The sequence below is a fragment of the Macrobrachium rosenbergii genome, chromosome 48 (genome assembly GCF_040412425.1).
Source record: "Macrobrachium rosenbergii isolate ZJJX-2024 chromosome 48, ASM4041242v1, whole genome shotgun sequence".
NCBI lineage: Eukaryota > Metazoa > Arthropoda > Malacostraca > Decapoda > Palaemonidae > Macrobrachium > Macrobrachium rosenbergii.
Window position 1 is genome coordinate 41,455,595 of NC_089788.1, and position 24,180 is coordinate 41,479,774.

The window sequence follows — 24,180 nt, forward strand, 5'->3', positions numbered from 1 at the left end:
TACGGTGAGATGGGAAGAGGGCAGCAACCTTATTTTTCGTTGAGATGGGAAGAGGCAGCGACCTTATTTCAACACCGTTACGGGGTGAGATGGGAAGAGGGCAGCAACCTTATTTCAACACCGATGCGGTGAGATGGGAAGAGGGCAGCAACCTTATTTCAACACCGATATGGTGAGATGGGAAGAGGGCAGCAACCTTATTTCAACACCGATGAGTGAGATGGGAAGAGGGCAGCAACCTTATTTCAACACCGATATGGTGAGATGGGAAGAGGGCAGCAACCTTATTTCAACATGGTGAGATGGGAAGAGGGCAGCAACCTTATTTCAACACCGATACGGTGAGATGGGAAGAGGGCAGCAACCTTATTTCAACAACACCGGTGGTGAGATGGGAAGAGGGCAGCAACCTTATTTCAACACCGATACGGGTGAGATGGGAAGAGGGCAGCAACCTTATTTCAACACCGATACGGTGAGATGGGAAGAGGGCAGCAACCTTATTTCAACACCAATACGGTGAGATGGGAAGAGGGCAGCAACCTTATTTCAACACCGATACGGTGAGATGGGAAGAGGGCAGCAACCTTATTTCAACATCGACACGGTGAGATGGGAAGAGGGCAGCAACCTTATTTCAACACTGATACGGTGAGATGGGAAGAGGGCAGCAACCTTATTTCAACACTGATACGTGTGAGATGGGAAGAGGGCAGCAACCTTATTTCAACACCGATCACGGTGAGATGGGAAGAGGGCAGCAACCTTATTTCAACACCGATCACGGTGAGATGGGGAAGAGGCAGCGACCTTATTTCAACACCGTCACGGTGAGATGGGAAGAGGGCAGCAACCTTATTTCAACAATCGATACGGTGAGATGGGAAGAGGGCAGCAACCTTATTTCAACACCGATCACGGTGAGATGGGAAGAGGGCAGCAACCTTATTTCAACACCGAGGCACGGGTGAGATGGGAAGAGGGCAGCAACCTTATTTCAACACCGATACGGTGAGATGGGAAGAGGGCAGCAACCTTATTTCAACACCGATACGGTGAGATGGGAAGAGGGCAGCAACCTTATTTCAACACCGATACGGGTGAGATGGGAAGAGGGCAGCAACCTTATTTCAACACTGATGCAGTGAGATGGGAAGAGGGCAGCAACCTTATTTCAACACTGATACAGTGAGATGGGAAGAGGGCAGCAACCTTATTTCAACACTGATGCGGTGAGATGGGAAGAGGGTTAGCAACCTTATTTCAGTGAGATGGGAAGAGGGCAGCAACCTTATTTCAACACCGATACAGTGAGATGGGAAGAAGGCAGCAACCTTATTTCAACACCGACACGGTGAGATGGGAAGAAGGCAGCAACCTTATTTCAACACCGATCACGGTGAGAGATGGGAAGAGGCAGCAACCTTATTTCAACACCGACATGGTGAGATGGGAAGAGGGCAGCAACCTTATTTCAACACTGATACGGTGAGATGGGAAGAGGGCAGCAACCTTATTTCAACACCGATACGGTGAGATGGGAAGAGGGCAGCAACCTTATTTCAACACCGATACGGTGAGATGGGAAGAGGGCAGCAACCTTATTTCAACCCCGATACGGTGAGATGGGAAGAGGGCAGCAACCTTATTTCAACCCCGATACGGTGAGATGGGAAGAGGGTAGCGACCTTATTTCAACCCTGTGTGTATCAGTTTTCTTCTTACCGCCATTGAGAGAGGCCGTTTCTCTCCTTCCTCTCCATAGCCGGTTGCTTTTGCCTTTGCCTGTGTTTTTTTGTTGTCTTTGTGTTCAGTGTCTGTTTAGTGTGCTTTTGTTTTGGCTTTTATCATGCAATCCCAAAACCCAGCCAAAAGTTCCTGTAAGCCTCAGAGAAAATGTCCTGGTGTAGGCGCCTATCCTTGCTTGTGTTATGTGGCTTCCTGTGAGACAGACCCCATTCACCTTATAGTAGGTGCAAATCGAATGATTGTAATGTGACTAACCCTTCCCCTGAGTGTCATTCTTGGCCTCCTGTGCAGTGGAAGAGAGTGGAAGAGATTTGCCTTGAAGAAGCAGCACAAGAGGAAGTTGGAGGTACCATCTTGGTAAGGATTTTCTCCTCTGCCAATGGATGTTTCTCAGGTTCTCCATTGTTCTGCTTCTCCTCCCTTGTCAGGTTTGTCTCCTTCCTTTTCTTCCATTGATTCATCTTTGGAAGTTTTGGAGAAGGTTCTCTGAATATGCCTCATTCTACCCCATCTCTCTTGGAGGGGGGGGGGAATGTTTCCCCTCCTGGGAGGATGGGGGCAGCACCATCTTTTTCCTCTGTTTTAGGAAGATGTCGGTTGTTTGGGCTTCGTTAGTCTATCGGGTACCAACCTTAGATGGCCTGCTATCCCATTTCATGTCTTCACTCATCCTGGTGTCGGCCACCATGTCAGTTCCTAACTCTCCCGGCCTTCACTCTGCTGGGTCTCACACTACACCTTCTAGTGAGATGCCATTGGTTCTCTCTACACATCATCCTGGGTCACCTCCCATTCAGCCTATGGTTGCTCCCACAGCTCGTGTACAAAGTTTGTTTGCTCCCGTGATGTCACAGCCTAGTTCTACTGTGACATCATCTGCGGTTGCACCATCTGCTTTCTCTCCCATTCAGACTGTGCTCGACACTGTCGAATCGGCCCTTCAAGTGAAATACGGCTGTATTCTTAAAAAGATACGGCGTAGATCTCCTTCTTCATCTTCGTCATCTTTTTCGTCATCTTCATCTTCGTTGTCTGCCCCTCCTGTTCATTCCCGCATCAAACTTTGGAGGTTTAAGGACTTTGTTGCAGCTCCTTTCCCCAAGAAACAGAAGACCATCTGTTCTTCGCCTTCAGACCATGGCCGTGTTTCTCATGCACACCTACTTGTTCCTGTGGGAAGAGTGTCTCATCTGTCAACCTTTCGCCATCAAGAATCTCGTGCTGTGAGAAGGACTCTACAGTTGTTCCTTCATCTCCAACGTGCCCTGTTCAAATTAGGAGAAAGGATGACAAGGCTCCAATCAAGAAATCCTGAGTGGTAGAACCTCCTAGAAATAGGATGATATAAGCCTTCTCAGGGCTCTGTCCTTTTCCCTTAATCCATAATGTGCCAGTGTAGTCCATGCCTATGGTATTAAAAGGTTGCTTACATTGCACCCTGAACTCAGGTAATGGAGGGACTATATTGGGCCTATACAGCGTCCCCTGCGTTCTCCTACAAATAACACAATGCAACAGTGTTATATACTCTTAGTTAGTTGCCTTACCTGTGGGGTCCAGAACTCCTGCCTGACACACACCACAGTTGCATTTACACCCACATGAGCATTAGCCTCGTGATGTTATTTAATAATTACCTGAGCAACGTAGCAACTCTTCGGCAATAGTATAGGAAATTTAGCAGCTTCTGGTAACTGTGCATGCTCCAGTCTACCTGTACACCTTATTACCCCATTGTCCAGGTGAAGATTCAACTGGTGCACGAGAGCTAGTTTTGGTTTTCTAACCCCCTTTCCTCAAACTCTTGTTTTCCTCTTGGAATAATTCCCTTTGTATGATGGCAATAGTCTTATTCTTTGTCTCTTGGGGTTCTTCCAAGGTCAATTCACTGTGCTTCTTCACATTGGTTGAACTCCTACAATTATTAAAAAATCGTAGGATCCACACTGTGGTCCTATAGACCTTTTTAACCTTGCTGAATCTCTCCCAATTCAGCAAGTGAGTGTTACCACTCAGGTTGTCCCCCTACAGTATTGACCAAAATGTTCTCTTCCCTACCCTGCACAAGTGATCCACCAATCCATGGCCTATCTATTGGCCAAGAGGAATTTTTTAACCAAGGGGGCTCCTCCCACCAGAAAGAACTACTGAAGATCACTTCTGTCCTTTTCCCACATGTCAACCAGTCACTAGGATTATCATCTGTAGGCACATAGGACAAGACCTCCTCTGGAATTAAAGAGTTTATTTCTTGTACTCTATTTTTCACAAATACAGAGAGAACACTTTTCAATACTAGCCAACTTAGGGCGACTTTAGCGTCTGACCAAACGAACAGTTCTTCAAACTCATCCTTCTCAAAGGATTCTTTAATAAATTTGGCCATTCTTGCTTATAGCAACAATGCCATCAATTCAAGTTTTGGAACAGTTAGTTCTTTAATGGGCACTACTCTTGCCTTTGCCACCATTAAATAAGAGCTTTCATCTGAATTCTATAGGCTACACAACCATATGCTAAGTCACTGGCATCGCAGAATATGTGTAAGGGGCCCCCTTTCCTAGGCTAGTATTCTTAGGAAACAAAATATCAAGACATTTTTCCAAGTCTTTGGATAACTCAGCCCATTGTTTCTGTAATGGGTCTGAGAGTTGTTCATTCCAATCCAGTTGTTACTTCCACAAATTCTGCAGGTATATCCTTGCCCTAATAGTAACAGGCAGAAGTACTCCTAATGGATCGTAAATCCATGCAACAGTTCTCAACACTTCTCTCTTAGTCTGGCTGGACATAAATCTCTCTTAGTCTGGCTGGACTTATTTATCTTAGTTGGATGTAATGTCAAGGTATCTTTTTCTTTGTCCCAGTTCAGACCTAAGACCTTATGACTTGTTTGTTCTCTGGCACTAATCCCATATGCTCTAGCAATAGTTTGCAACGAGTCATTATTACTCGTCCATTCTTTCAGATATAAATGTCCCTGTGCAAATATCATATTTGCTTCAAAGAAAAAATTTACCAGTTCATTATCATCATTGCTAGTGAACTGCGAGTTATCTACATAAAGTCCTCTTTTTATCCTTTCTATGTCATCTTCTACCATAGGTAGGTGTTTCTTAATTGTTGCATTTAACAGAAAGGGAGAAGATTTAGCTCCAAATAAAACAACTCAAAACCTAGACACAAACAATATACTGTTAGGGTCTGTTGGATCTTCCAACCATAAAAACCTAGTATAGTTTCTATCTTCATCCCTGAGTTGCACCATTAAAAATGTTTTCTCAATGTCACTAATGCAAGCAAACGATTTTGTTTTAAACTGCAGCAGAACTTTGAGCAGGTCAGCTGTTATATGTGGTCCTGTCCACAAACAATCGTTCAAACTTAACCCACTTTTCCCCTGTCTGACTGAACAGGCAAATACTATCCTAGTAGGGGTTGTTACACTGTCCTTTTTAACACCATGATGTGCCCAGAAATGACAGTCTTCCTCTGTTTTAAAATATTCCACTCTCTCTATGAATCTCCTATCCTCCTGATCCTTCAGGATTTTCTGGTAGCGTTCTAGATACTGAGTGACCTTAAACTTGACACACTTGTTTTAATCTATTCAAAGCCAAATCAAAGTTGAAAGTTAATCTCCTTTTATTGCCTTTCCAAAGCAGTGCCGCAACATACTGTTTGTCAATTTCAGAATAAGTTATAGCACTCAGAGTTGTCCAATACCTTCCGTTCCTGTTCTGTTATTTCACTGCAGTCAATACCTAAATTATCTAAACTCCATAAAGTTTCAAGATCGTCCCATTCATATTCCTTTATGGTATAGAAGTTATAGTGGAGTCCCTCAAGAGCAGATTACTTTATAAATGATCTCTCAGCACAGGTATCCAACAACCCTCTCTTTCACACAGTGTGACCTCCTTTACCCTTTAGGGTTATTGTGGCTGTAGGTAAGATCGACTTCCTAGTCATCATATTTCCCTGTCTGGTGTTTGTCAGAGAGTGTTCCAACTTGTACCCCACATACCTTAGATTTATTTGGTTGGTTTTGATTGCATATAACACTATGATGTCTAACAGTACAGCCGTTGTTACAACCTTGCCTTTTAACAGTCGGAACTGAAGCATTTATTGGATGCCCATATGAAACACAAACCCAGAGTTCTGAGTCCTTCTATCTTCCCTCCTCTGGTTACATGGGATTTACAATGTGTCCATATATGATTGTCTCTGCAAAGTGCACATCCTCTAATCTGATTTACCTTGGCTTTGTTTGTATTTTTTTTAGGCCTTACCAATGTTTTTTTTTGGTCTCGCAGATTGCCCTTGTTCTACTGCGAAAGCAGATATCGTTGTTAATGTATCAGCTTTTACTGGTTCAGTCTATGGAAAAGCCCTGAAATTGTGTATTTCTTCTTCAAGATATTTTTTAAAGGTGCCAGATTTAAGCCAATCTTCTCCACACCTTCGTTTTATTGTTTCACTTACACTACTAGGTAGTTTGGTGTAGAGCAAGATGGTATACAATTCACTCAGTTCCAGCTATTTACTCTCCAATGATCTTATGCAGCATTTGAATTGCACTCTAAAACCTTGTAGCAATTCTGCATCAGCCTTGGGAGTCTCAGTTTGGCAGAGTTTTTTAGTTGTAGCGATTCTGCATCAGCCTTGGGAGTCTCAGTTTGGAAGAGTTTTCTAACTAAACACAACTTGATTTCATCTTTTCTGCTATAGGTCTCTTTTAACAAATTAACTGCTTGTAAATATTTATCACCTTCCAATTTAAAACCAGATATCAGTTCCAGAGCCTCACCTTCCAATAGGCCCTTCAAATTAGAAAACTGTATTTTCTCAAAATCAGTACATGGTTCCCAAAATGAATTCCATTCCAACATATCACCATCAAATTCCCAGCCTTACTGATCTTACTGTCTCCATCTAGACAGGACAAAAAATTAAATTGTTAACTGCTGTAGACTTGTGGATCAAGGTTCCATATGTGTAGTTACTACTCTGTTTCTGACTAGTAGAACAAGACTGCAGTGTCTGGGACATTCAAAGACCATATACAGTATGTGGGCTATATATGAGTGGATAAATTTTATGCAGAATAATTTTTATATTAGAAAATGAGGTGTTTGCATTTAATCTCTGTTATGAACTTTACTTAATTTTTCTCTTTTACAGTATCTTTCAAAATATAAGATGTGTAAGGTGGTAGTGCCAACATTATTCTTATCAGGCCAGGCTGATTCCTTGGTGCCACCAAGAATGATGATGGAATTATATCATTCATGTGCTTCCCCTGCCAAACGTTTAATGCAGTTTACTCAAGGTTCTCATAATGAGACTTGGAAGTGTCCCGGTTATTATCAAGTGTTGGCTCATTTTTTAGATGAGGTGAGAATTTTCAGGTAATTTTATTATTATTGTTTAGCTCCATAAGATATAATTTTTTACAAGTTTTAGTTGAGATACCAGTGTGAATTACAGATAAAGCTCATTGTAGATGCAGTGATGCAACAAGTACAAAATCCATGGGAAATATTTTTTCTTTAGAGGATTGGCATCCCCTAAACTAGGTTGAATCAACCAACTGCTTTTATCATATTATCTTCTCTTGGATTGCAATGTAACTCATGCTATACTGACAGCCAAAAAGTAAACGTGATATAAAGATTTTTTTATGATAAAATTATAATTTTCTATGAGTGTAAAATTGCCATAGCTGTACAGATATGCCCCTCACAATAGTGCAAGACTTAGCAGTCATTTGTTTATATATATACATAGTATAATTATTTTATTTAGCTTATGCAATAGATGTTGTTGCATTACTGTACATTGATTTTATCTACTAATGTGCATCGGTGTAAGAAGAGAGGGGACCAGGCTATGGAAACAAAAATGCCAAGTGCTGAATGAAAGTTGCATAGTCAATCTTTAACTTCCGTATTTTTTTTTTTATAAAAATTTGTTGATCTCTCTTTAAAATCTACCTTTGCTATGTATTGGCCAGTCTTTCAAAAGCCTTAATAAGCTACAGTAACATTGCTATAAAATGACAAATAATATTGTAAGTGTAAAAATGTTCATGGCTTTAAATATTTTTTGATGCCAGTGAACTGCACTTACAAATAGTATGTTGAAAATTATATTTTTGGATTAATATTTTGCAACTCTTATTGACCATAATTTGTATGTAAAATTTAAAGTATTAAAACAGAGTAAATTTGAGGAGATATTGCATACTAAAGATTTTGAAGTATGCACAATTTAAAAAAAAGTATTTATGATAAAAAACATTACCTCTTAAAAGGTGGGAAGTTTTGTGACTTATTCTTGTTATTTATACAAACAGGCTGTTGAAGTTTCACTATTACATGATAAACTGGGAAAAAGCTCTGTCAAGGTGCCAGTCTCCTTAAGTTGTTGCTGACAGTGTAGAAGCACCCTCATGTAGCAGTTTGAAATGAGATGTTATTTGACAAATTTGCCTTTTGTTGATATAATATTCTTTTTCATGCATTGCAGTTAAACTTATGATAAAGTAATTTTTGCTTTTGGCATTTATTAGCATTATTACTGTGGTGGAATTGACCAAAAAAAATTTTATTTTACAAGTTTTTTATAGTACAGTTATTGTTCACCTCAACTTACTGGGTAGTTTGGGGTCTGTCCCTCCCAGTAAGTAACGAAATCCAATAAGTAACAAAGATTGGTAAATAGCCAACACAATACAGTACTGTACCGTGGAGCAACTCACTTACCTTGTAGTGAACAGCAGTTTCATACAAAATAATCAGTAGCCTATCCTAACTGGTATTTTAATATTGTCATTCAGTCTACAATGCATATTCACTTATCCAATTTCAAATATAGGCTATACTCATATGTGCAAAATGAATTGCTTCTGAAAATAGATACAACAGTACTGGACAGTTTAACTTAAGAAAAACACAGCCAATTGCAAAATGAAGTTGAATGAAATGCTGATGTCTATTTAGTTAGGTCTGCCCCTAGAAAGGTCATCAAATTCAGGAAAAATGACCATCTATGGTTAGATACATGCAGACAAGCTTACCATGGCAAACAGGAGATGAAATTGTTCCCATGAAAATTACACCAATTTGGTGAGTCTTGCTGTGCTACAAATAGAATTTACCACATAGCTTAGAGAAATTACAATAATTCCTTAAAATGGAAACTTGAATGAATTACCATATTTGCTGGCATATAAGACACACCCTCGCATAAGATGCATGCTATTTTACAAGGATATTTTATGGAAAAAAATTTTTAGTATGTTTTATCATACATTTATTGAAAGATATTTTAAAGTGATTTTATAGGGAAAAATTTATGATTCTAGTTTAAATTTGACGTTATAACAGTGCTTCAGTTATGGGTTTGGACTCTGTGTGAAATTTACCCAAATAAACAATGTTACTTTATGGGAAACCCTACCCAAACTCTTACCTCCTCTCAGGTCAGTTGTATAGTGGTTTACATGTGTTACTGTGACAGGCCACTAGGACACCGTTATGATTTTGTTTGCATCCACTCATTGCAAGTGGCCGACAGGCAGATGAATTTTTTTTACTTAGAGAATAAATAAGTATTTCCTAATGGTAAAACAGTCCTTATATAGTGCAAGACATATCAGGTGTGGGTTATGAATGCTTGGGAAGGAGGTACAGAGAGATGGTGTGGGCCTCCCTTAAAGGCTAACTGCTGACGTATCTTAAGCAAGTTTTCACAAGTTTGTGATAACAGACGGATAATTAGGTTTGTTTTCAATATTTTATTATTAGTAACACAATTTACTGTAAGCATTAGGCTTGTTTTTCAATTTTTATTATTAGCAACAATTTTTGTGCATAGCCAGTATGCTCACCATAGTCTAGGCTAGCCTAGCCTACAGTGCTAGGTCTCCCATCTGTAGTATGGCCGCATTTAAAAATAAAAAAGTGCATCAAATACGCCGGCAAATACAGTACTCAGCCTCATCTGTGGTGGACCGAATTGGCATCATCTATCTATGGGTCAGGCTTGTCTTCAGTTCCTCCAGCAACAGATGATGATAGATTGGTTACTGGCCTTAAAGAAAGGCTGAACTTCTTCATTGAGTGTTTGGAGCTAAGCACTCAAGCTGAGGATGTCCTTCTCCCTGATACTTGTCATTCCTTCTCCCTGATACTTGTCATCTTGAACCCAGTCTTACAAAATTTGCATCTTGCTCGAGGGATGTTAAGAAAATTCTTTGCAATCTTGATAGCTAGGATGGAGAAGATCCTGATGGTGTCTTCTTTGTTTTTTTATAAAGATTTCTAGAATGATGTCTCTCAAGATCAGTAGATTCTATAGATTTTGAGATTGATGTAGTATCTGCAGATGAGCGCAGGCTTAGTAATACAGTACCTGTTCCAAAGAATGGCAGGCCTGCAGACTGCAGTAACTACAGTTCAATTTCTATTCTCCCTGTGCTCTCCAAAGTTACAGAAAAACTTATTTTTAAGCCACTATATAAGTATGTGGAATGTAAAGGTGTTAGCTGATGGTCAATATGCATATAGGAAGCAGTTAGGTACCTGTGATGCTCTTTTAGATTTGACTTGTCATTTGCAAGAGAACTGTGATAAGGGTTTTGTGTGTAGACTAATTCAGATAGATTTTAGTGCTGCTTTTGATTTAGTAAATCACAAGGTATAGTACTTACTTATAAATTTTATAATCTTGGAGTGGGCAGATATGTTTTAGGGTTACTTCAAGATTTCCTTACAGCTAGGCAGCAGTGAGTCGCTGCCGATGGGATTTTTACAACCCAGGACCTATTGTGTCTGGGGTTCCACAGGGTAGTGTTCTTGGTCTACCGTTATTTTTAGTGGCTTGGAAAACAAGAATGTTCAGTGTGCTGATGATGCAACACTTTTGGGTTTAGTAAAGTCTCCACTTATGAGTAATGAGATGCCCTTAGTCCCAATTGGGACATGGAGTGGACTAGTGAATGATGTAGTCAGTGTGGTATGAAGTTGAACTCCAGTAAAATGAAAACACCTGATTAACAGATCTTGTACTGATTATCCACCCCATCCTCCCCTTCAGGTGGATGGGACTTTGCTGAATGAGTCTGAAGCTTTTAACTATTCTCGGTGTAACTTTTGAATCACATCTTACTTTTGAGAAACATCTCGTGAAAGTTTCAGCAAATGCCACACAGAAGTTAGGTACTGTACAAGGCCTCACTTATTTATAACTGATAAAATCAGTGCAGCCTGTTTCAGGTCATTTGTCCCTCCTTTACTAGAATAATGTTCTCCAGTGTGGATGTCCGCTTCTGCCAGAGGTTTATTTCTTTTAGATAGAGTGGTTTGTAGTAGTAGGTTTATGTTTCCTGATTTTAGCAGTTATGACTTGGACCATCGACGGATGGTCTTTTGGTTGTCAATTTTTCATAAGTTGTTTTTCAGTAGAGATCTTTCACATTCGTAATTGATCCTTGATCCTCTTTTCCCGCTTAGAGCAACGAGAGTTGGTGAACAGCAGCACCAATATGCAGTAAATGTACCTTGCTGTCGAACTACTCAGTTCCAGAGATATTCCTCAAACTGTTGGCCTGTGGAACAGTCTCCCTGAGGATGTTGTGGAATTGGAACTTCAAAAGTTCAAGCAAAGATGTAATGCATTACTACCCTAATACATTTCTCCTTGTATTTGAATAATTTACTTACATTTTTATTCATTTATTTATTAATTTGTTAATTAATTTTTTTGATAAGTGATCTCTTCTTTCTGTATTTCCCTTTACCTCGGTTACTTCTTTTTAATGAACACCATATTCTTTGGACGCTTGAACTTCAAGGTGATGGCCCCCGTTGTCTTTTTTTTTTTTATGAAATGGGTGTATGTTCTGAATAATAATACTGTAGTAATAATACTTATTTGGTAAGCTTACATAAAATACACGAGTCATGTACAGTATTTCAATTGACACTTATTTAATGCAGTACAGTTTTGTACCTAATACTGTAATGTAAAGTGACATATTTTTAAATTTGTGTATGTGTGCATGCATGTACATAAGTGTATGCATGGAGTTAATGTAAACTACACACTTACTATACATTTGCTTGCCTCCCCTCTCTCTCTCTCTATTTTTTGTAAATAATAAGAGAGAGAGATAAACAGACAGACAGGCAAACACATGGTAAGTGGTGGTTTATCTTAATGCAATACGTGCATGTACATATGTACACACACATACACAGACTGACTAAATGCAAATCCTCATACATTCAACCAGGCTTACCAGACTTTTTGGCTTATTTATTAATTTCTGTTTCTTATAATTAACAACGATGTGCTATTTCAGTGACCTAGCTCAGCAAAAGACAGGCATAGACAGCAGCAAGTACAGTACAGTATTGACATAAACAGCTGAATTGAGAAACAGATGGTTGCTGATTTTATTTACTGTAACTATCGCAAGTTTTTTAGAGTTGCATTAAGGTTTTCTACATGTTAAAAACTTGATAATTCTCAGTCGTAACCTCCATAAGTAAAAATGAAATTAATCTTGATATATTCTTAATGCAGTGAAGATGAAGGCAGTATATCACTAAATCTATAGGTTGCAACAGCGGCTGAAGAAACTAATAAAGTACAGGCTGCAAAATGTTTTGGAGAGGCAAAAGTGATGTCCAAAAATGACAAAATCACAGTTTTATTTTTTTTAGAATTTGGTTACTTAGATAAAGATAAGCTGCATTTTAAATCAAACTTTATTAATTTACAAAGAAAAAATGTATCAGAATTATGCTTCATTTAGCAACTAATAGCAACGATGTTGGTACAATTCAGTCAGATGATGATTTTGAGAATGTAAACATTACCAGAATGCAAATGGTGCATGATTGCAATGTTTATACTTTATATGATAAAACAACTGTATTGTTTGACATTTGCAAATGGATACTGTTAGAATTTTAGAGCACGTTCTCAGTGAAACAAATTGATTTTAATCAAATTCATAAATGACCTGTTTTTATAGATACAGTAATATCTTGACGTACAAGTGAACCAGCGTACGAGTTTTCCGAGATATGAACCGCCGATCAGTTGAATTTTTACTTTAAGATGCGAACCGAGATCTGAGCTACAAGCGGTGTTTTTAAAACATTCATAAAAAAATTGGAAGTTATGCTGCCGGGTCGGGCAGCGTTAGGCTGGGTGCTAAATACATTTTTGTAATAAAGAAATAATTTACTAATTTTTAAATATTAATATTAACCCTTAAGGGATGGGATAATTATATATCATGCAACCCCCCCAGGCTGGGCAAACTTTAAGGTTGGCTAATTTAAGAAAAAAACACATCAGTGGAAAGTGGAAGATATGCAAATCCACTTGGTGTAAAAAAAAGTTGTACATAATTTTCCTTACCTTCCATGGGAAGTAAGTGACTATTTATAACCCTGTGTGGGGCCTCTTTTACAAAACACTTGTAAATTTTACCAAGTTATACATGTTTTTTCCAATAATTTATTTTATTTTATTAAATTATAATTACAGCTCACACAATATCATAAGAGATAAGAACTAAAATCAGTAACAAATTCCAAGTATATTTGTTGTAAAATATTTACATTGATTTACTGAGATCGGGAGATGCAGTAACATTTTTGGAGGTACAGTAAACCCCCATATTCGCGGGGATGCGTACCACAGCCCCCCTGCAAGTAGCTAAAACCCGCAAACACTTAGAACCCTTCTAAAAACACTTAGTGCCTATTTTGATAGTTCAAACGCTAAAAAAAAACTAAAAATGCTTATACAGGCATTATTTTATTTACGATGGGGTTGGGTTCCAAAGAAACCCATCGTTTGTTGGAAAAAACGTATCTCGAATATAGCCTAGCTTAGACTACGGTATTCAGTACCATGTATACATATATAGTAGCCTAGCATACACTATAAAGTATACTCTGTACATACACGGTATAGTAATTACTAATATCAGCTAATTCTGGAAGTTCATGCAGATTGACTTATGATAATTCAATACAAAGAGAAATTGAATGACAAACAAGAATTAGCTTAGCCTACACTATGGTATATCGTTGTCGAAACTTCGACAAGAGAGATTGTACTTTTCTGCAAGTTGTGGTGTAGTTTTATGTATTCTCTTTAAATTTACGTGAAGTGGAAATGCGTATTATATAGAAGAAGGATATTATGTTTTGTTGTATTTGTATTAGTGATGAAAAGCATTGTCTTAGCTGTTTCATGTGTTTAATTGTAAGTATATGTGTAATAGTGCTTAACTACCGGTATCGGTTGTTATCCGGTGGTTATTCGAAGGTTTGGTATTGGTCAAAGAAGGCCGTGAAGTCAGTCTCTTCATAACCTTGATACAGAGTGGTTCGAGCTAGTGGGGACTCAAGAATGCAGCAATAATTATCGATGTCTACAAATCCAATTAAGTATTCCTATTCATCTTAAAGTACATTTAGGGAAACTTCCTTTAGGAGATATGCATATCTAAATGTAAGAAGAATTTCTTGAGGTGTGTTTTGGATGAGGGTCGTGAAATAGAGGCTGTGCTCATGCCAATCTAACTACTGTACATTGAGCTAGGACAAATTGAATGCACCAATAGTAAGTTTATATTGTTTGTTTAGTTAATATACACAATGCAATGCATTGATTTAATCACAATTTGAACTAGCATAAAAGTGAAGTAACCTGGGTGTCGTAATATAATACTTAGGCTACTATTAGGTCAGTACGTTTCGAATCGTTTAGGCTATATGATAACACTAACTGTTTGAAATGCCCTACTTATTCTGAGTAAGTCGGAATAATCGTATACATATATGGTAGCGTAGCCTACATTATACTGTACTCTATATTCACATATCGTATTATACAAACATCCACATAACGAATATGCATCTTTTCCATGGATCATTTAAAATGTTATGCTTTAATTCACTGTATCCAATAATATTGTATATATTCGTATATTGCTTTTATATTATAAATTGCGATCATAGCGATCAATGTTTGGGTTTGGAAATCGATTATGCGGTAAGTTTATTTCGCCGTATTTAACTTAGTTCAGAGCGCTTTTCTTGCTTCTAGTTAGCGTAATTGAATCTCTAGATTCTAGATACTTTATTTATATGGGGCAAGGTTATTTTTGATTATACGAAATGCTTTTAAGTCAAAATATAACTTAAATATGTCTCGTTGTGAAATTAATTTAGCTATTTTTTTCTTAATAGATGACATTGGCCATTTGGGGACATTTGTTTTGTGTAAAAAAAATCAAGATTCTATTTGCTATTTTCACTTGATTTCATCATAATACGAGCTTTACATATTTATCGTTTATTGGCGTAAAAATAGCAGTAATGTGTTCTTTCATGCCCAGTAGTTTTGATTAAAATACTTTCTCTCCAATTTTAATTACGGTCAAGTTTCATCCATGTTACCGATGCACGATACATTATAGTCATTAGCAGCTTGAGCATTATTTTCTCAGCTTCAGCTGCAACTTGCAGCTTAAATTTAGCAGTATATTTCCTTGCCAATCTTTTATCCATACCAATTAAGGGTACAATGTAAAAATATATCAGTCCTAATCTACTTAACGTCATTTGTACTATAACTACGGTAATTGTTTATTATTGTACGATGGTTGAAATACAAGCAAAAGGCTGTTGTTATCCGATTCGGTGATAAGCAAAACAACAGTTTCTTGTTCGGTTGTTTATGGCTGTACGCATTTACACAAGTATAATGTTACTAACAATACTTTTATCATTCTCTTTTACTTTTTTAACTAGAAGATGGGATAAAGAGATGGAGGAAAAGAAGTTGGTCCATTGTAATTTGGTCTTTCTTGCTACCTGTGCCCATATGAAATTTAAAAATATTTTATAAATGTTGTCGTATCGGTATTGATTGCTTACCCCATTGCAAGATCGAATTACTGTAAGGCGAATTATCGTAACTAGAGTACTACCCAAATATTGTAATAGTTTTATCATAATAAGTGCATTTAGTCATGAAAATGAGATGAAATTACAGTAATCAGTGAATATTTCTCAGTGAAAAATACCGTGAATGGGGAAACTTTCAGTGGATAATGCGTATATATGTTCCACAGAGAAATGCTTGAATAGGTGAGCTTGTGAATCTTGAGACTGTGAATACATTTTTGAGTGAAACTTTTTTTTCCATATTTTTTAAAAGTTTCAAAATCTTTTTATCAAATAAAAAAAAATTGACTTATAAGTCGAATTTCTACATTTCTCACAATGAGAATTTTCATTATTAGTTCAAGAAAAAGTGGTAAAAATTTGAAGCAAATCCCTTCATTTATAAGGTAGTTATAAGCTCTTATTTTATAACTGGGCCTTATGGAGTTAGTGCTCCCCTTAAGCTGTCTCGATGGGATCTAGGGTTCATTAGGGATGAGGAAGGGGTGATTATATCTTTCCGGCAGAACTCTGGCAGCAGATATTTAACCATTTTTCAGAACAAAATCTATATTTGGGCCAAAACTTAGAAACATCGGTCCCCAGTACCTTCCAGGTTAACCCCACTGAGGAAGTGGAGGAATCTTTATGTTAGGGTGTGACATCCCTATTAATGGACATGAAGTGGACATTGTCACTGAAATGGCCCCGCTGAACCCAGAAGGATCAGGGATACAAATTTCAGGTAATCATGGGAGAAACTTTCCAGAAGGAAGTGTATCCCCCATGCAGCTGTCATATGCTGAAGAGGATCTTTCCCTCAAAAGGGGTACTAGGATCCACCTAACCTAGACTGAAATGGCTACATTTTCGGAGAGTATAGTAATTCACCCAGAACTTTTGCCCCTTGGTTAACAGGCAGTTACAGTTCAGTTGTTGAAGCTCAGTCAAATTGCAGAAGCTCCCCAAAAGGAATACGCAGTTTGTGACATTTGATCAATTCCATAAGGAAATTATGAATAACATCAGAAATGTCCATGCTACAGAATGGCAATATATAAGGGACATGATACAAGAAAGAGTGGATACAAATTCTGCGGAAACCGGGTTTGTTAGAATTCCGACTGGAAACAACAATATGGCTAGCTCGGACTACAAAACTTCAGAGCAAAAGATATTAGGGGCTCCAATATTCACCCCTGATGATACTGATAACCCTTGGGGAGATGCCTCAGTGTGCATTTTCTCTCCCAATGGTAAGTATTTAATTAATGAGAGAAAAACCATGATTGAAGTTGTACATGTGGAATTTAGAGACAGGGCAGCATTCCGTAATATAGAATGGTGCCTGGTACCACCTTCAGCAGACAGTGAGAAACCACTAAAAGAAACGGTTCTCCAACCTGTGTCTATAGCATTAAAAGCTATAGAAGACACCGTTTATCAGGTCAGTGGAAAATGGATCTCTACTGCTATTTTGGGTAAGACCTGAATTGCTTGACAAGTAGCCCCAGCCTTCTGTCCCTGCACTTTTAAAATAATTAACTATGAGAAGGCAGATTTTCAGAATTTTGTAGTGACTAGAAAATGGGAGACAGTGGCAAAATTAAAGCAATTTGCCAGTCATCCCAGTCTTGAATTATTCCAAAAAAGGAAAAAAGCTCCCTCTAGATATAGCTACTCACAGTTTGGGACCCCTACAAGAAGAATCTCAGAGGGGAAATCCTCGGCAGAATTTCGTGCTAGGATCCGCCACCTTAGTATTATAACCTCTACCACCTTGCTGGACGTTGCCACCAAAAGCCCTCCAGAAGATTCCAGAACAATTTTTGCTGTTGTGGCCAAAAGTCTTATGAGAACCCTATGGGAAGCACTCTATCACTCTCTAGAATGGCGCATAAAAGCACAAATGGAAACACTGGAGGGCTCTAATAAGTCACTCCCCAGTGTGACTTCAACACTCCCCAATGTGACTTCATTATTACACTAACCCCTCCTGTAAGGACCTGTTTGAGGAATCTGTTGTGGCTCAACTTAACGAGCAAGCCCACTGAAAGAATTGTACAGTGTATGCTCTCCTGGGAAAAAGGGAATTCAGGAAACAAAAAACCTGAAACTTCCCTTCACCCAACCCAAAAAAAGGCTTGATATGACCCATGATCATATTGAGCCTTTTTTGGGTTCGATAAAGGGAAATCATATAAGCCTTCAGTCGCCCCAAAAAATTTCCATCAAAAACAGTTACGTGGTCAGAAGGGACAACTCCCTACAAAGGGACAACGGGACAACAACAACAGCACAGACATCCTTTTCACAGGGTCCAAAGACTCTCCTACAGGGGAAAAGGGAAAGCAACATCTGGAATGCCTATCAAGGGCAAAGGCAGAGGAATAGGTGGATCCCAGTAGGAATTGTATGGTTGAGGGTCAGCTTCGACGATACCACAGGTGATGGAAGTTTTCCCCTAGGGAACACAGCATTATTTTCAATGGGCTGAGGTGGAAGTGGTCTCATACCCCCTTCCTTTAAAAGGGTTCCTTCAAAAACCGGACCCCTCTCTAGAAGATTATGCGCAGAAGGCCCTGTTAAAGAGGGTCATAGAGAAACATGCATATATTCGCCATCAAGCACGTCTCTTCAGTGTCACTAAAAAGGATTCCTCTGAACGAAGAGTGATCCTCAACCTATCAACATTGAACAAGCACTTTGTTTGCCAAAAGTTTCAGATGACTACCATTGCCCAAGTACGTTCAGTCACTCCACAAGGGACCTGGACAGCTTCTACAGCTCTGAAAGACGCATACTGTCATGTCCCTATTGCCATTCTCTCCCACCCCTTCCTAGGGTTCTGGACAGGGAAAGATACGTACAGATTCAAAATCGTGCCCTTTGGGCTCAACATTGCCCCAAGAACTTTTACAAAATTAGCAATGGTATTTGTCCGAGAACTCAGACAAGAAGGAATACAACTCATACCCTGCCTAGACGATTGGTTAATCTGGGGCCCACAAGAAAAGTGTTCAAGAAACCTAAGAGCAGTGGTCAACAGACTCCAGTCAAAAGGCTTTCTAATAGATTGAAAAAATCCTGCCCCGCTCCAGGTAGACGTCTTCAGTGACTGGGACTGTGTTGTATACTCTTCACAGCTAGTTGTCTCTCCCCATCAGTACTCAAAACAGAATAAGGAAAGACCTCAGAACGTTCTTTGCACAGCCCAGAGTTTCCAGACAGCAATTGGAAGGCACAATGGGCCTGCTGCAGTTCGCATCAGTAATAGATCCAATACTCAGATTGCAGCTAAAAAATATGAACAAATTCTGGCTATCGCATGCAAGAAAAAAGATGTGAGACTGGCCTCATCAAAAGAATAAAAAAGTTGGGGAGATACTCGGCCCTGGACCTGGAAGGAGTCTGGCGAAACAGGTCACCCTGACTCTTCCGTCTGTATGAGTGACAAACCATATAGATGTCTTGTTGGTAGGTTGGGGAGGACATTGGGAGGATTGTCAGGTGGCAGGGAGGTGGTCTGCTACTCTGAGTAATTGTCATATCAGTTTCCGGGAGCTGATGGCTGTCTTTTTGTCTCTCAAAAAACTCAGACCTCCAAAAGAGACATATTTTGTTGGTTCTAGACAGCATGACTGCCATGTCCTGCATCATCAAGAGGTTAGGATCACATTCACCTCCTCTCAATATTGTAATACTAGCCATCCTTCAGATGGCACAAGCAAGGAAGTGGCACTTGTCTGCAATTCACCGCACAGGGTCTCAATGTAAAAGCAGACTCTCTATCAAGGAAAACAACCTTAACAGAGTAGCTGTTGGACAACCAGTCTTTTCAAACAATAGCCAACATGCTTCTACAACTGGAAGTGGACCAGTTTGCCACATACAAGAACACAAACTTCCAGTGCATGTGTCTCCGAACTTGGACAGTCAGGCAACAGCAAGAGATGCCTTCTTAAAAGACTGGAACAAATGGAAGACAATATACCTTTTTCCTCCACTGTCCCAGATTTCAAAGGTTTTGTGCAAGCTTCTAACCTTCAAAGGGGCCGCTTACTTAATATCCCCAAATTGGCCAAACAATGGGTGAAGAGAACAGTTCCACTACTGTCAGCTGTTCTATCCCAGACAGTAGGAGGGAAAGTCGCCTACACATCCTCCTTTCTGAGCCAACACCTTCACGTGTGGATTTTTTAAATATTGTCTACTATGAAAATTACTCGCCAAATATTGCTGGGTACCTAGTGCAAAATCTGACATCATCTATTTGATAATACCAGTCCACGTGGAAGATATGGTTAGATTATATCCATGCTGAGAGACCAGTTAAGAACTCTATGGAAACACTTTTAAATTTTCTCATATACCTTTTTGAAGACAAACACCTTGTTGTTACAACAGTCATGGCATATAAGGCAGAATTAACAGAACCCTTGCTTTCTGGGTTTGGTATTGACTCTAGTATAGAAATTTTCACTTCCCTTCTTCAGTCTTTTGCACTACAAAGGCCTGCTCCCAAAAGGCTTCCAATTACTTGGTCCCTGAATAAGGGACTCCTCAGTTCAGCAGAGCCATTACAGCCACAACTCACATGCTGCAAAAGGCGATCTTCTTGATTGCATTAGCATCAGGAGCTTGTATTAGTGAACTGGGCTCTATTAGATGGGGACAATACATCACGCAAACAGCTGACTATCAATTATTAAGGTTTACCTAGAAGTCACAGCAAACATCCCAGAAGGTCCGATTTTCCTGTACCCTAGCACAAACAAACCATTCTCTCTACAAGGGCTGAGAATAATTTTAGTGTCCCTCATTAAAAAGGCAAATCCACATTCGCATCCTAGGTCACATGGTATTAGGAAAGTAAGTACGTTGTTGGCCTTCTTCAGAAATGTCTCTTTCGAAGTCTCCGCATGTGCAGGGTAGTCATCAGAGACAGTGTTCTTGAAACATATTTCCACGAGCTCAAACAAATTTGACTACACTGTATCAGTAGGTGGTATGGTTAGTCCTAACCCCATAGGCGCTACAGCAGAAAACCAGGGGTCTTCCTGATGGTGGGTATGCTAGCTATCACTGGGGGAAGGTGCAAACCCAGAATGCTGACGTAAGTAACTGTAGAACTACAGTAAACCCCCTGTATTCGCATTCTCACAATTCGTGGACTCACCAATTCACAGGATTTTCTGTGGAACATAACTATAAATTATTAATGAAAAATTCGCCAATTAGCAGAATTTTTTGTTGAGAAATATTCACTAATTAGTGTATTTCTGGGTTCGACCTGTGTCACCCGGTGAAATATCCATTTAGAAAATATTTCTAGGTATAAGTATTGCTAAAAATACCAGAGAAAAAGCTAAACACAATGCCAGGGTTACGACCCCCAGTTCGAGCGCCATTTAATGGTGTCGGTATACACAAAGGGTGAGTGTTGCCACTGCCACAGGCCTCTGCCCTATAGAGATCTCCAGTCTCAAAACCCCGAAAAGTGAGGAGCCGTCACATACCTCACCTTCTTCTCCCAGCCAGCCAACACCTCAGCCGCCATCTTGAAACATTCCAACTTAGCACGCTTTCAGCACATCACCGTGTTTTTTCTTGGTGCTGTTTTTTCGTGATTTTCGATCTTACATCATGTCATCCCTTCCAGAATTTGCATCACCTAAATTGAGTACCATCTCCTTTTGGTTTTTTCTTATAGAGGCATCTTATTTGACCTTTAATTTATTGTTTACCAGGTAAATAACCCTATTTGTTGGCTGATCGCGTAGCTTACCCAATTCTCAAGCCATGCTGGACCCTCAGTCTTTGCATGGTTTTAGCAGAAAGTTACTGCTAGTTTTTTCTATATAATATATATATACTCCTTTCATTTGGAATTTTATTATATGAATCACCTTTACCTGAATCACCTTTTCGCTGGTAAGGGGTTGGGAGCCCGTATCATGATTGATCTAGGCTAGAGACGGAGGTTTTCCCCCTCCCTCCTTTCTGATCATAAATTCTCTTTTTCCCTGGTCCCCTTCCTCTGCCAGCGAGCAGGTACATTCTCCATGATGGTACTGTTATGCTCATGACCTTTTCTGATGTGTACGGTGATGGATGACATGTAAATCTTTGGATTAATTTTAATTGTGATTCAGCGTCAGGGTCGGCCATATTGGTATCCCCGCTCCCCATATACCGCGGGTTGCCTGGCCTTCTCTACAGCTGAGTCTTTTACGTATTCATAAATATATTCTGTGCATATATATGTTTTTATATTTTACACATCATCTGGTTAACTTGTTATTTTAGTACTTGAAGTCAGATAGTTTTATTCTTTTAGGTATTTTCTAGCCTAGCCTACTCGACCATTCCGTAATCGGTTTCGGAGAGTTAGGCTAGTCAGGATGCTCATGCTTCCTGGCTCTCATGTCCAATTCGTTTTGAGGCTTTGGAGGGAGATGTTAGGTTGTTGAGGGAGTTCCTCGTTCTCTCTTGGCCCACCTGACCATGCTGTCACGTTTTCGGAGGGTGAGGTTAGGCTAGTGAGGGGTCCCCCCTTCGTTTTAGCCCACCTGACCAGGCTGCGAGGTTTTTGGAAGGTGAGGTTAGAATAGCGAAGGATCCCCTCAATTCATAGCCTCCCACCTGACCAGACTTCAGTGTTGGAGGGTGTCGCCAGACATTGCGTGGTTTCCCCCCCCCCCTCCTGTTGCTCCTATTCTGACCTTCCTGTCCAAGTCAAAAAAGTTTTGGTTTTGGAAGTTGGTCTGGGATCTAAGGTTGCACAGATCTTTTCGTGTATGTAGCCTAGTCCTTCCTTACCTATCAATTAGCATTTGGCGTGTGACCTAGACATCTCCCTACGCGAGGGACGCCGATCACTTATGATCGGCACCCCGTGGGGAGTTTCTGTCGGCTTCCAGAGGGTGTTACCCACCCTTCTGGCCTCCGCTTTTCGGTTTCCGCCATTCTGCTATCTTTTCCCATTGTCAGCAGGTGTTTCGTTTGTTCACTTCCCTCAGTGTTAGCTGGAGCATCGAACACAGTCCCAGGGATGCTATCTTGACTTTCGCTATGTTCATTCTCCGCCGGGTTAGTCAGATCTCTCGTTGTTATAGTACATGTTACCACTCCGGTGGGTATGGTTTTCGGTTGGTCAGCGCTTTCCACTACCTGGTTCCCGTCCCACGCGTTGAGAGTTGAGCCAGATGCGAAGACTCCTCTCCGCCTCTTCCGCCGCTACCATAGGTGTGAGATAACGAGATTTCCGTGACAATCAGGGCGGAGTATCATAACACCAGCGTTTCTTAAGAGTACTTTTGTTTACTTAATTAGTTGACCATTCCGTAGCATAACTTATATCTATGTCCGCTACCGGATTCTTTCCGGCGGTGTTTAATTATATGAATGCATGTTCCTAGGTTAAGGTATCCTGTTACCGCCGGACCTACTCCGGCGGCCCTTAACTTTATGTTACTCATGTATCGTATATTATCTTTATGCTGCCGGATTTAATTCCGGCGGGATTTTGCCTGACAGTAAGCATGTTCCATCACCCATTATTAGGTTAAGGTATCCTATCTCTGCCGGACTTACTCCGGCGGGCCTTAACTCGCGATACTCATGTATCATCTTTCCGCTTACAGATGGTACGCTGTCAGGAGCCTGGGTGCACAGCGGTTCTCCAACAACCCTGTGGCCATGAGGTGTGCCTCTCACACTCCGGCTGCTTGGTCCGCATTGGGGACCTGGTCGTCTGGCACCCGGATGGCTGTGAGGTCTGTTACGCTCTGTACGAGCGAGTGATCGATGAGTCGGTAAGCTTTAAAGACCGCTAACCTTTAGTCTCCTTTGACTTTAATGCTTATATTGATATATACGGCGATTGGAGAATATTTCAGTAAATCATTTCTTTTCTTTCAGTCTGACCGTATTACCCGCAACTCTTCGCTGTTGACCCTGAAGATCTGGGTCGGCGGGTTTGGGAGGAACGTTGTGTCGGGGAAGCCTTACGTACTGTCAGAGGAGATTTGTAATCTCCTCTACCCTGGAGCCCGGATCTCAGCCACAGTGCCGGCGGAAGTAGCCGCCACCTTAATCGAACGGATCCGGGAGGAGACGCAACCCTCCCAAGAAGACAACCTGTGCGAAGAGGTGGCGGCCATCAATATCCACCTCGAACCTATGAGCGTCGATCCGGACCACCAGGTAGAAGGTAGGGTGGTAAGTGAGGCAGGGGGAGAGAGTGTAGCTAGTCCCCTTTTTGGTTCTCCTTCTTCCTCTTCTTCCTCTTTCCAAGGTTTTCCTAAGACAGCTTTCCTTGAGGACAGGTCGAGGTCTACTGTCCCCAAGGTGAAAACCTTGAAAAAGAAGGACTTACATAAGTCCTCTAGGCCTCAAAGGTCTAATCCGTCAGCTCCCTCAAGGTCGTCACTGGCTCTTAACC

At 40.2% G+C, this 24,180-nt stretch overlaps 1 protein-coding gene across 3 annotated transcripts in view; it reads left to right on the plus strand.

The window, feature by feature from the left end:
• The window catches only part of LOC136831362 (protein ABHD13-like), a 281,750-nt gene that overhangs the window by 205,299 nt on the left and 52,271 nt on the right, over window positions 1-24,180 (plus strand). For all 3 annotated transcript variants that reach the window (XM_067091687.1, XM_067091689.1, XM_067091688.1), the window contains exon 6: window positions 6,937-7,149. In XM_067091687.1, the coding sequence (XP_066947788.1) occupies window positions 6,937-7,149 (213 nt within the window). The remainder of the gene's footprint in view (window positions 1-6,936; window positions 7,150-24,180) is intronic.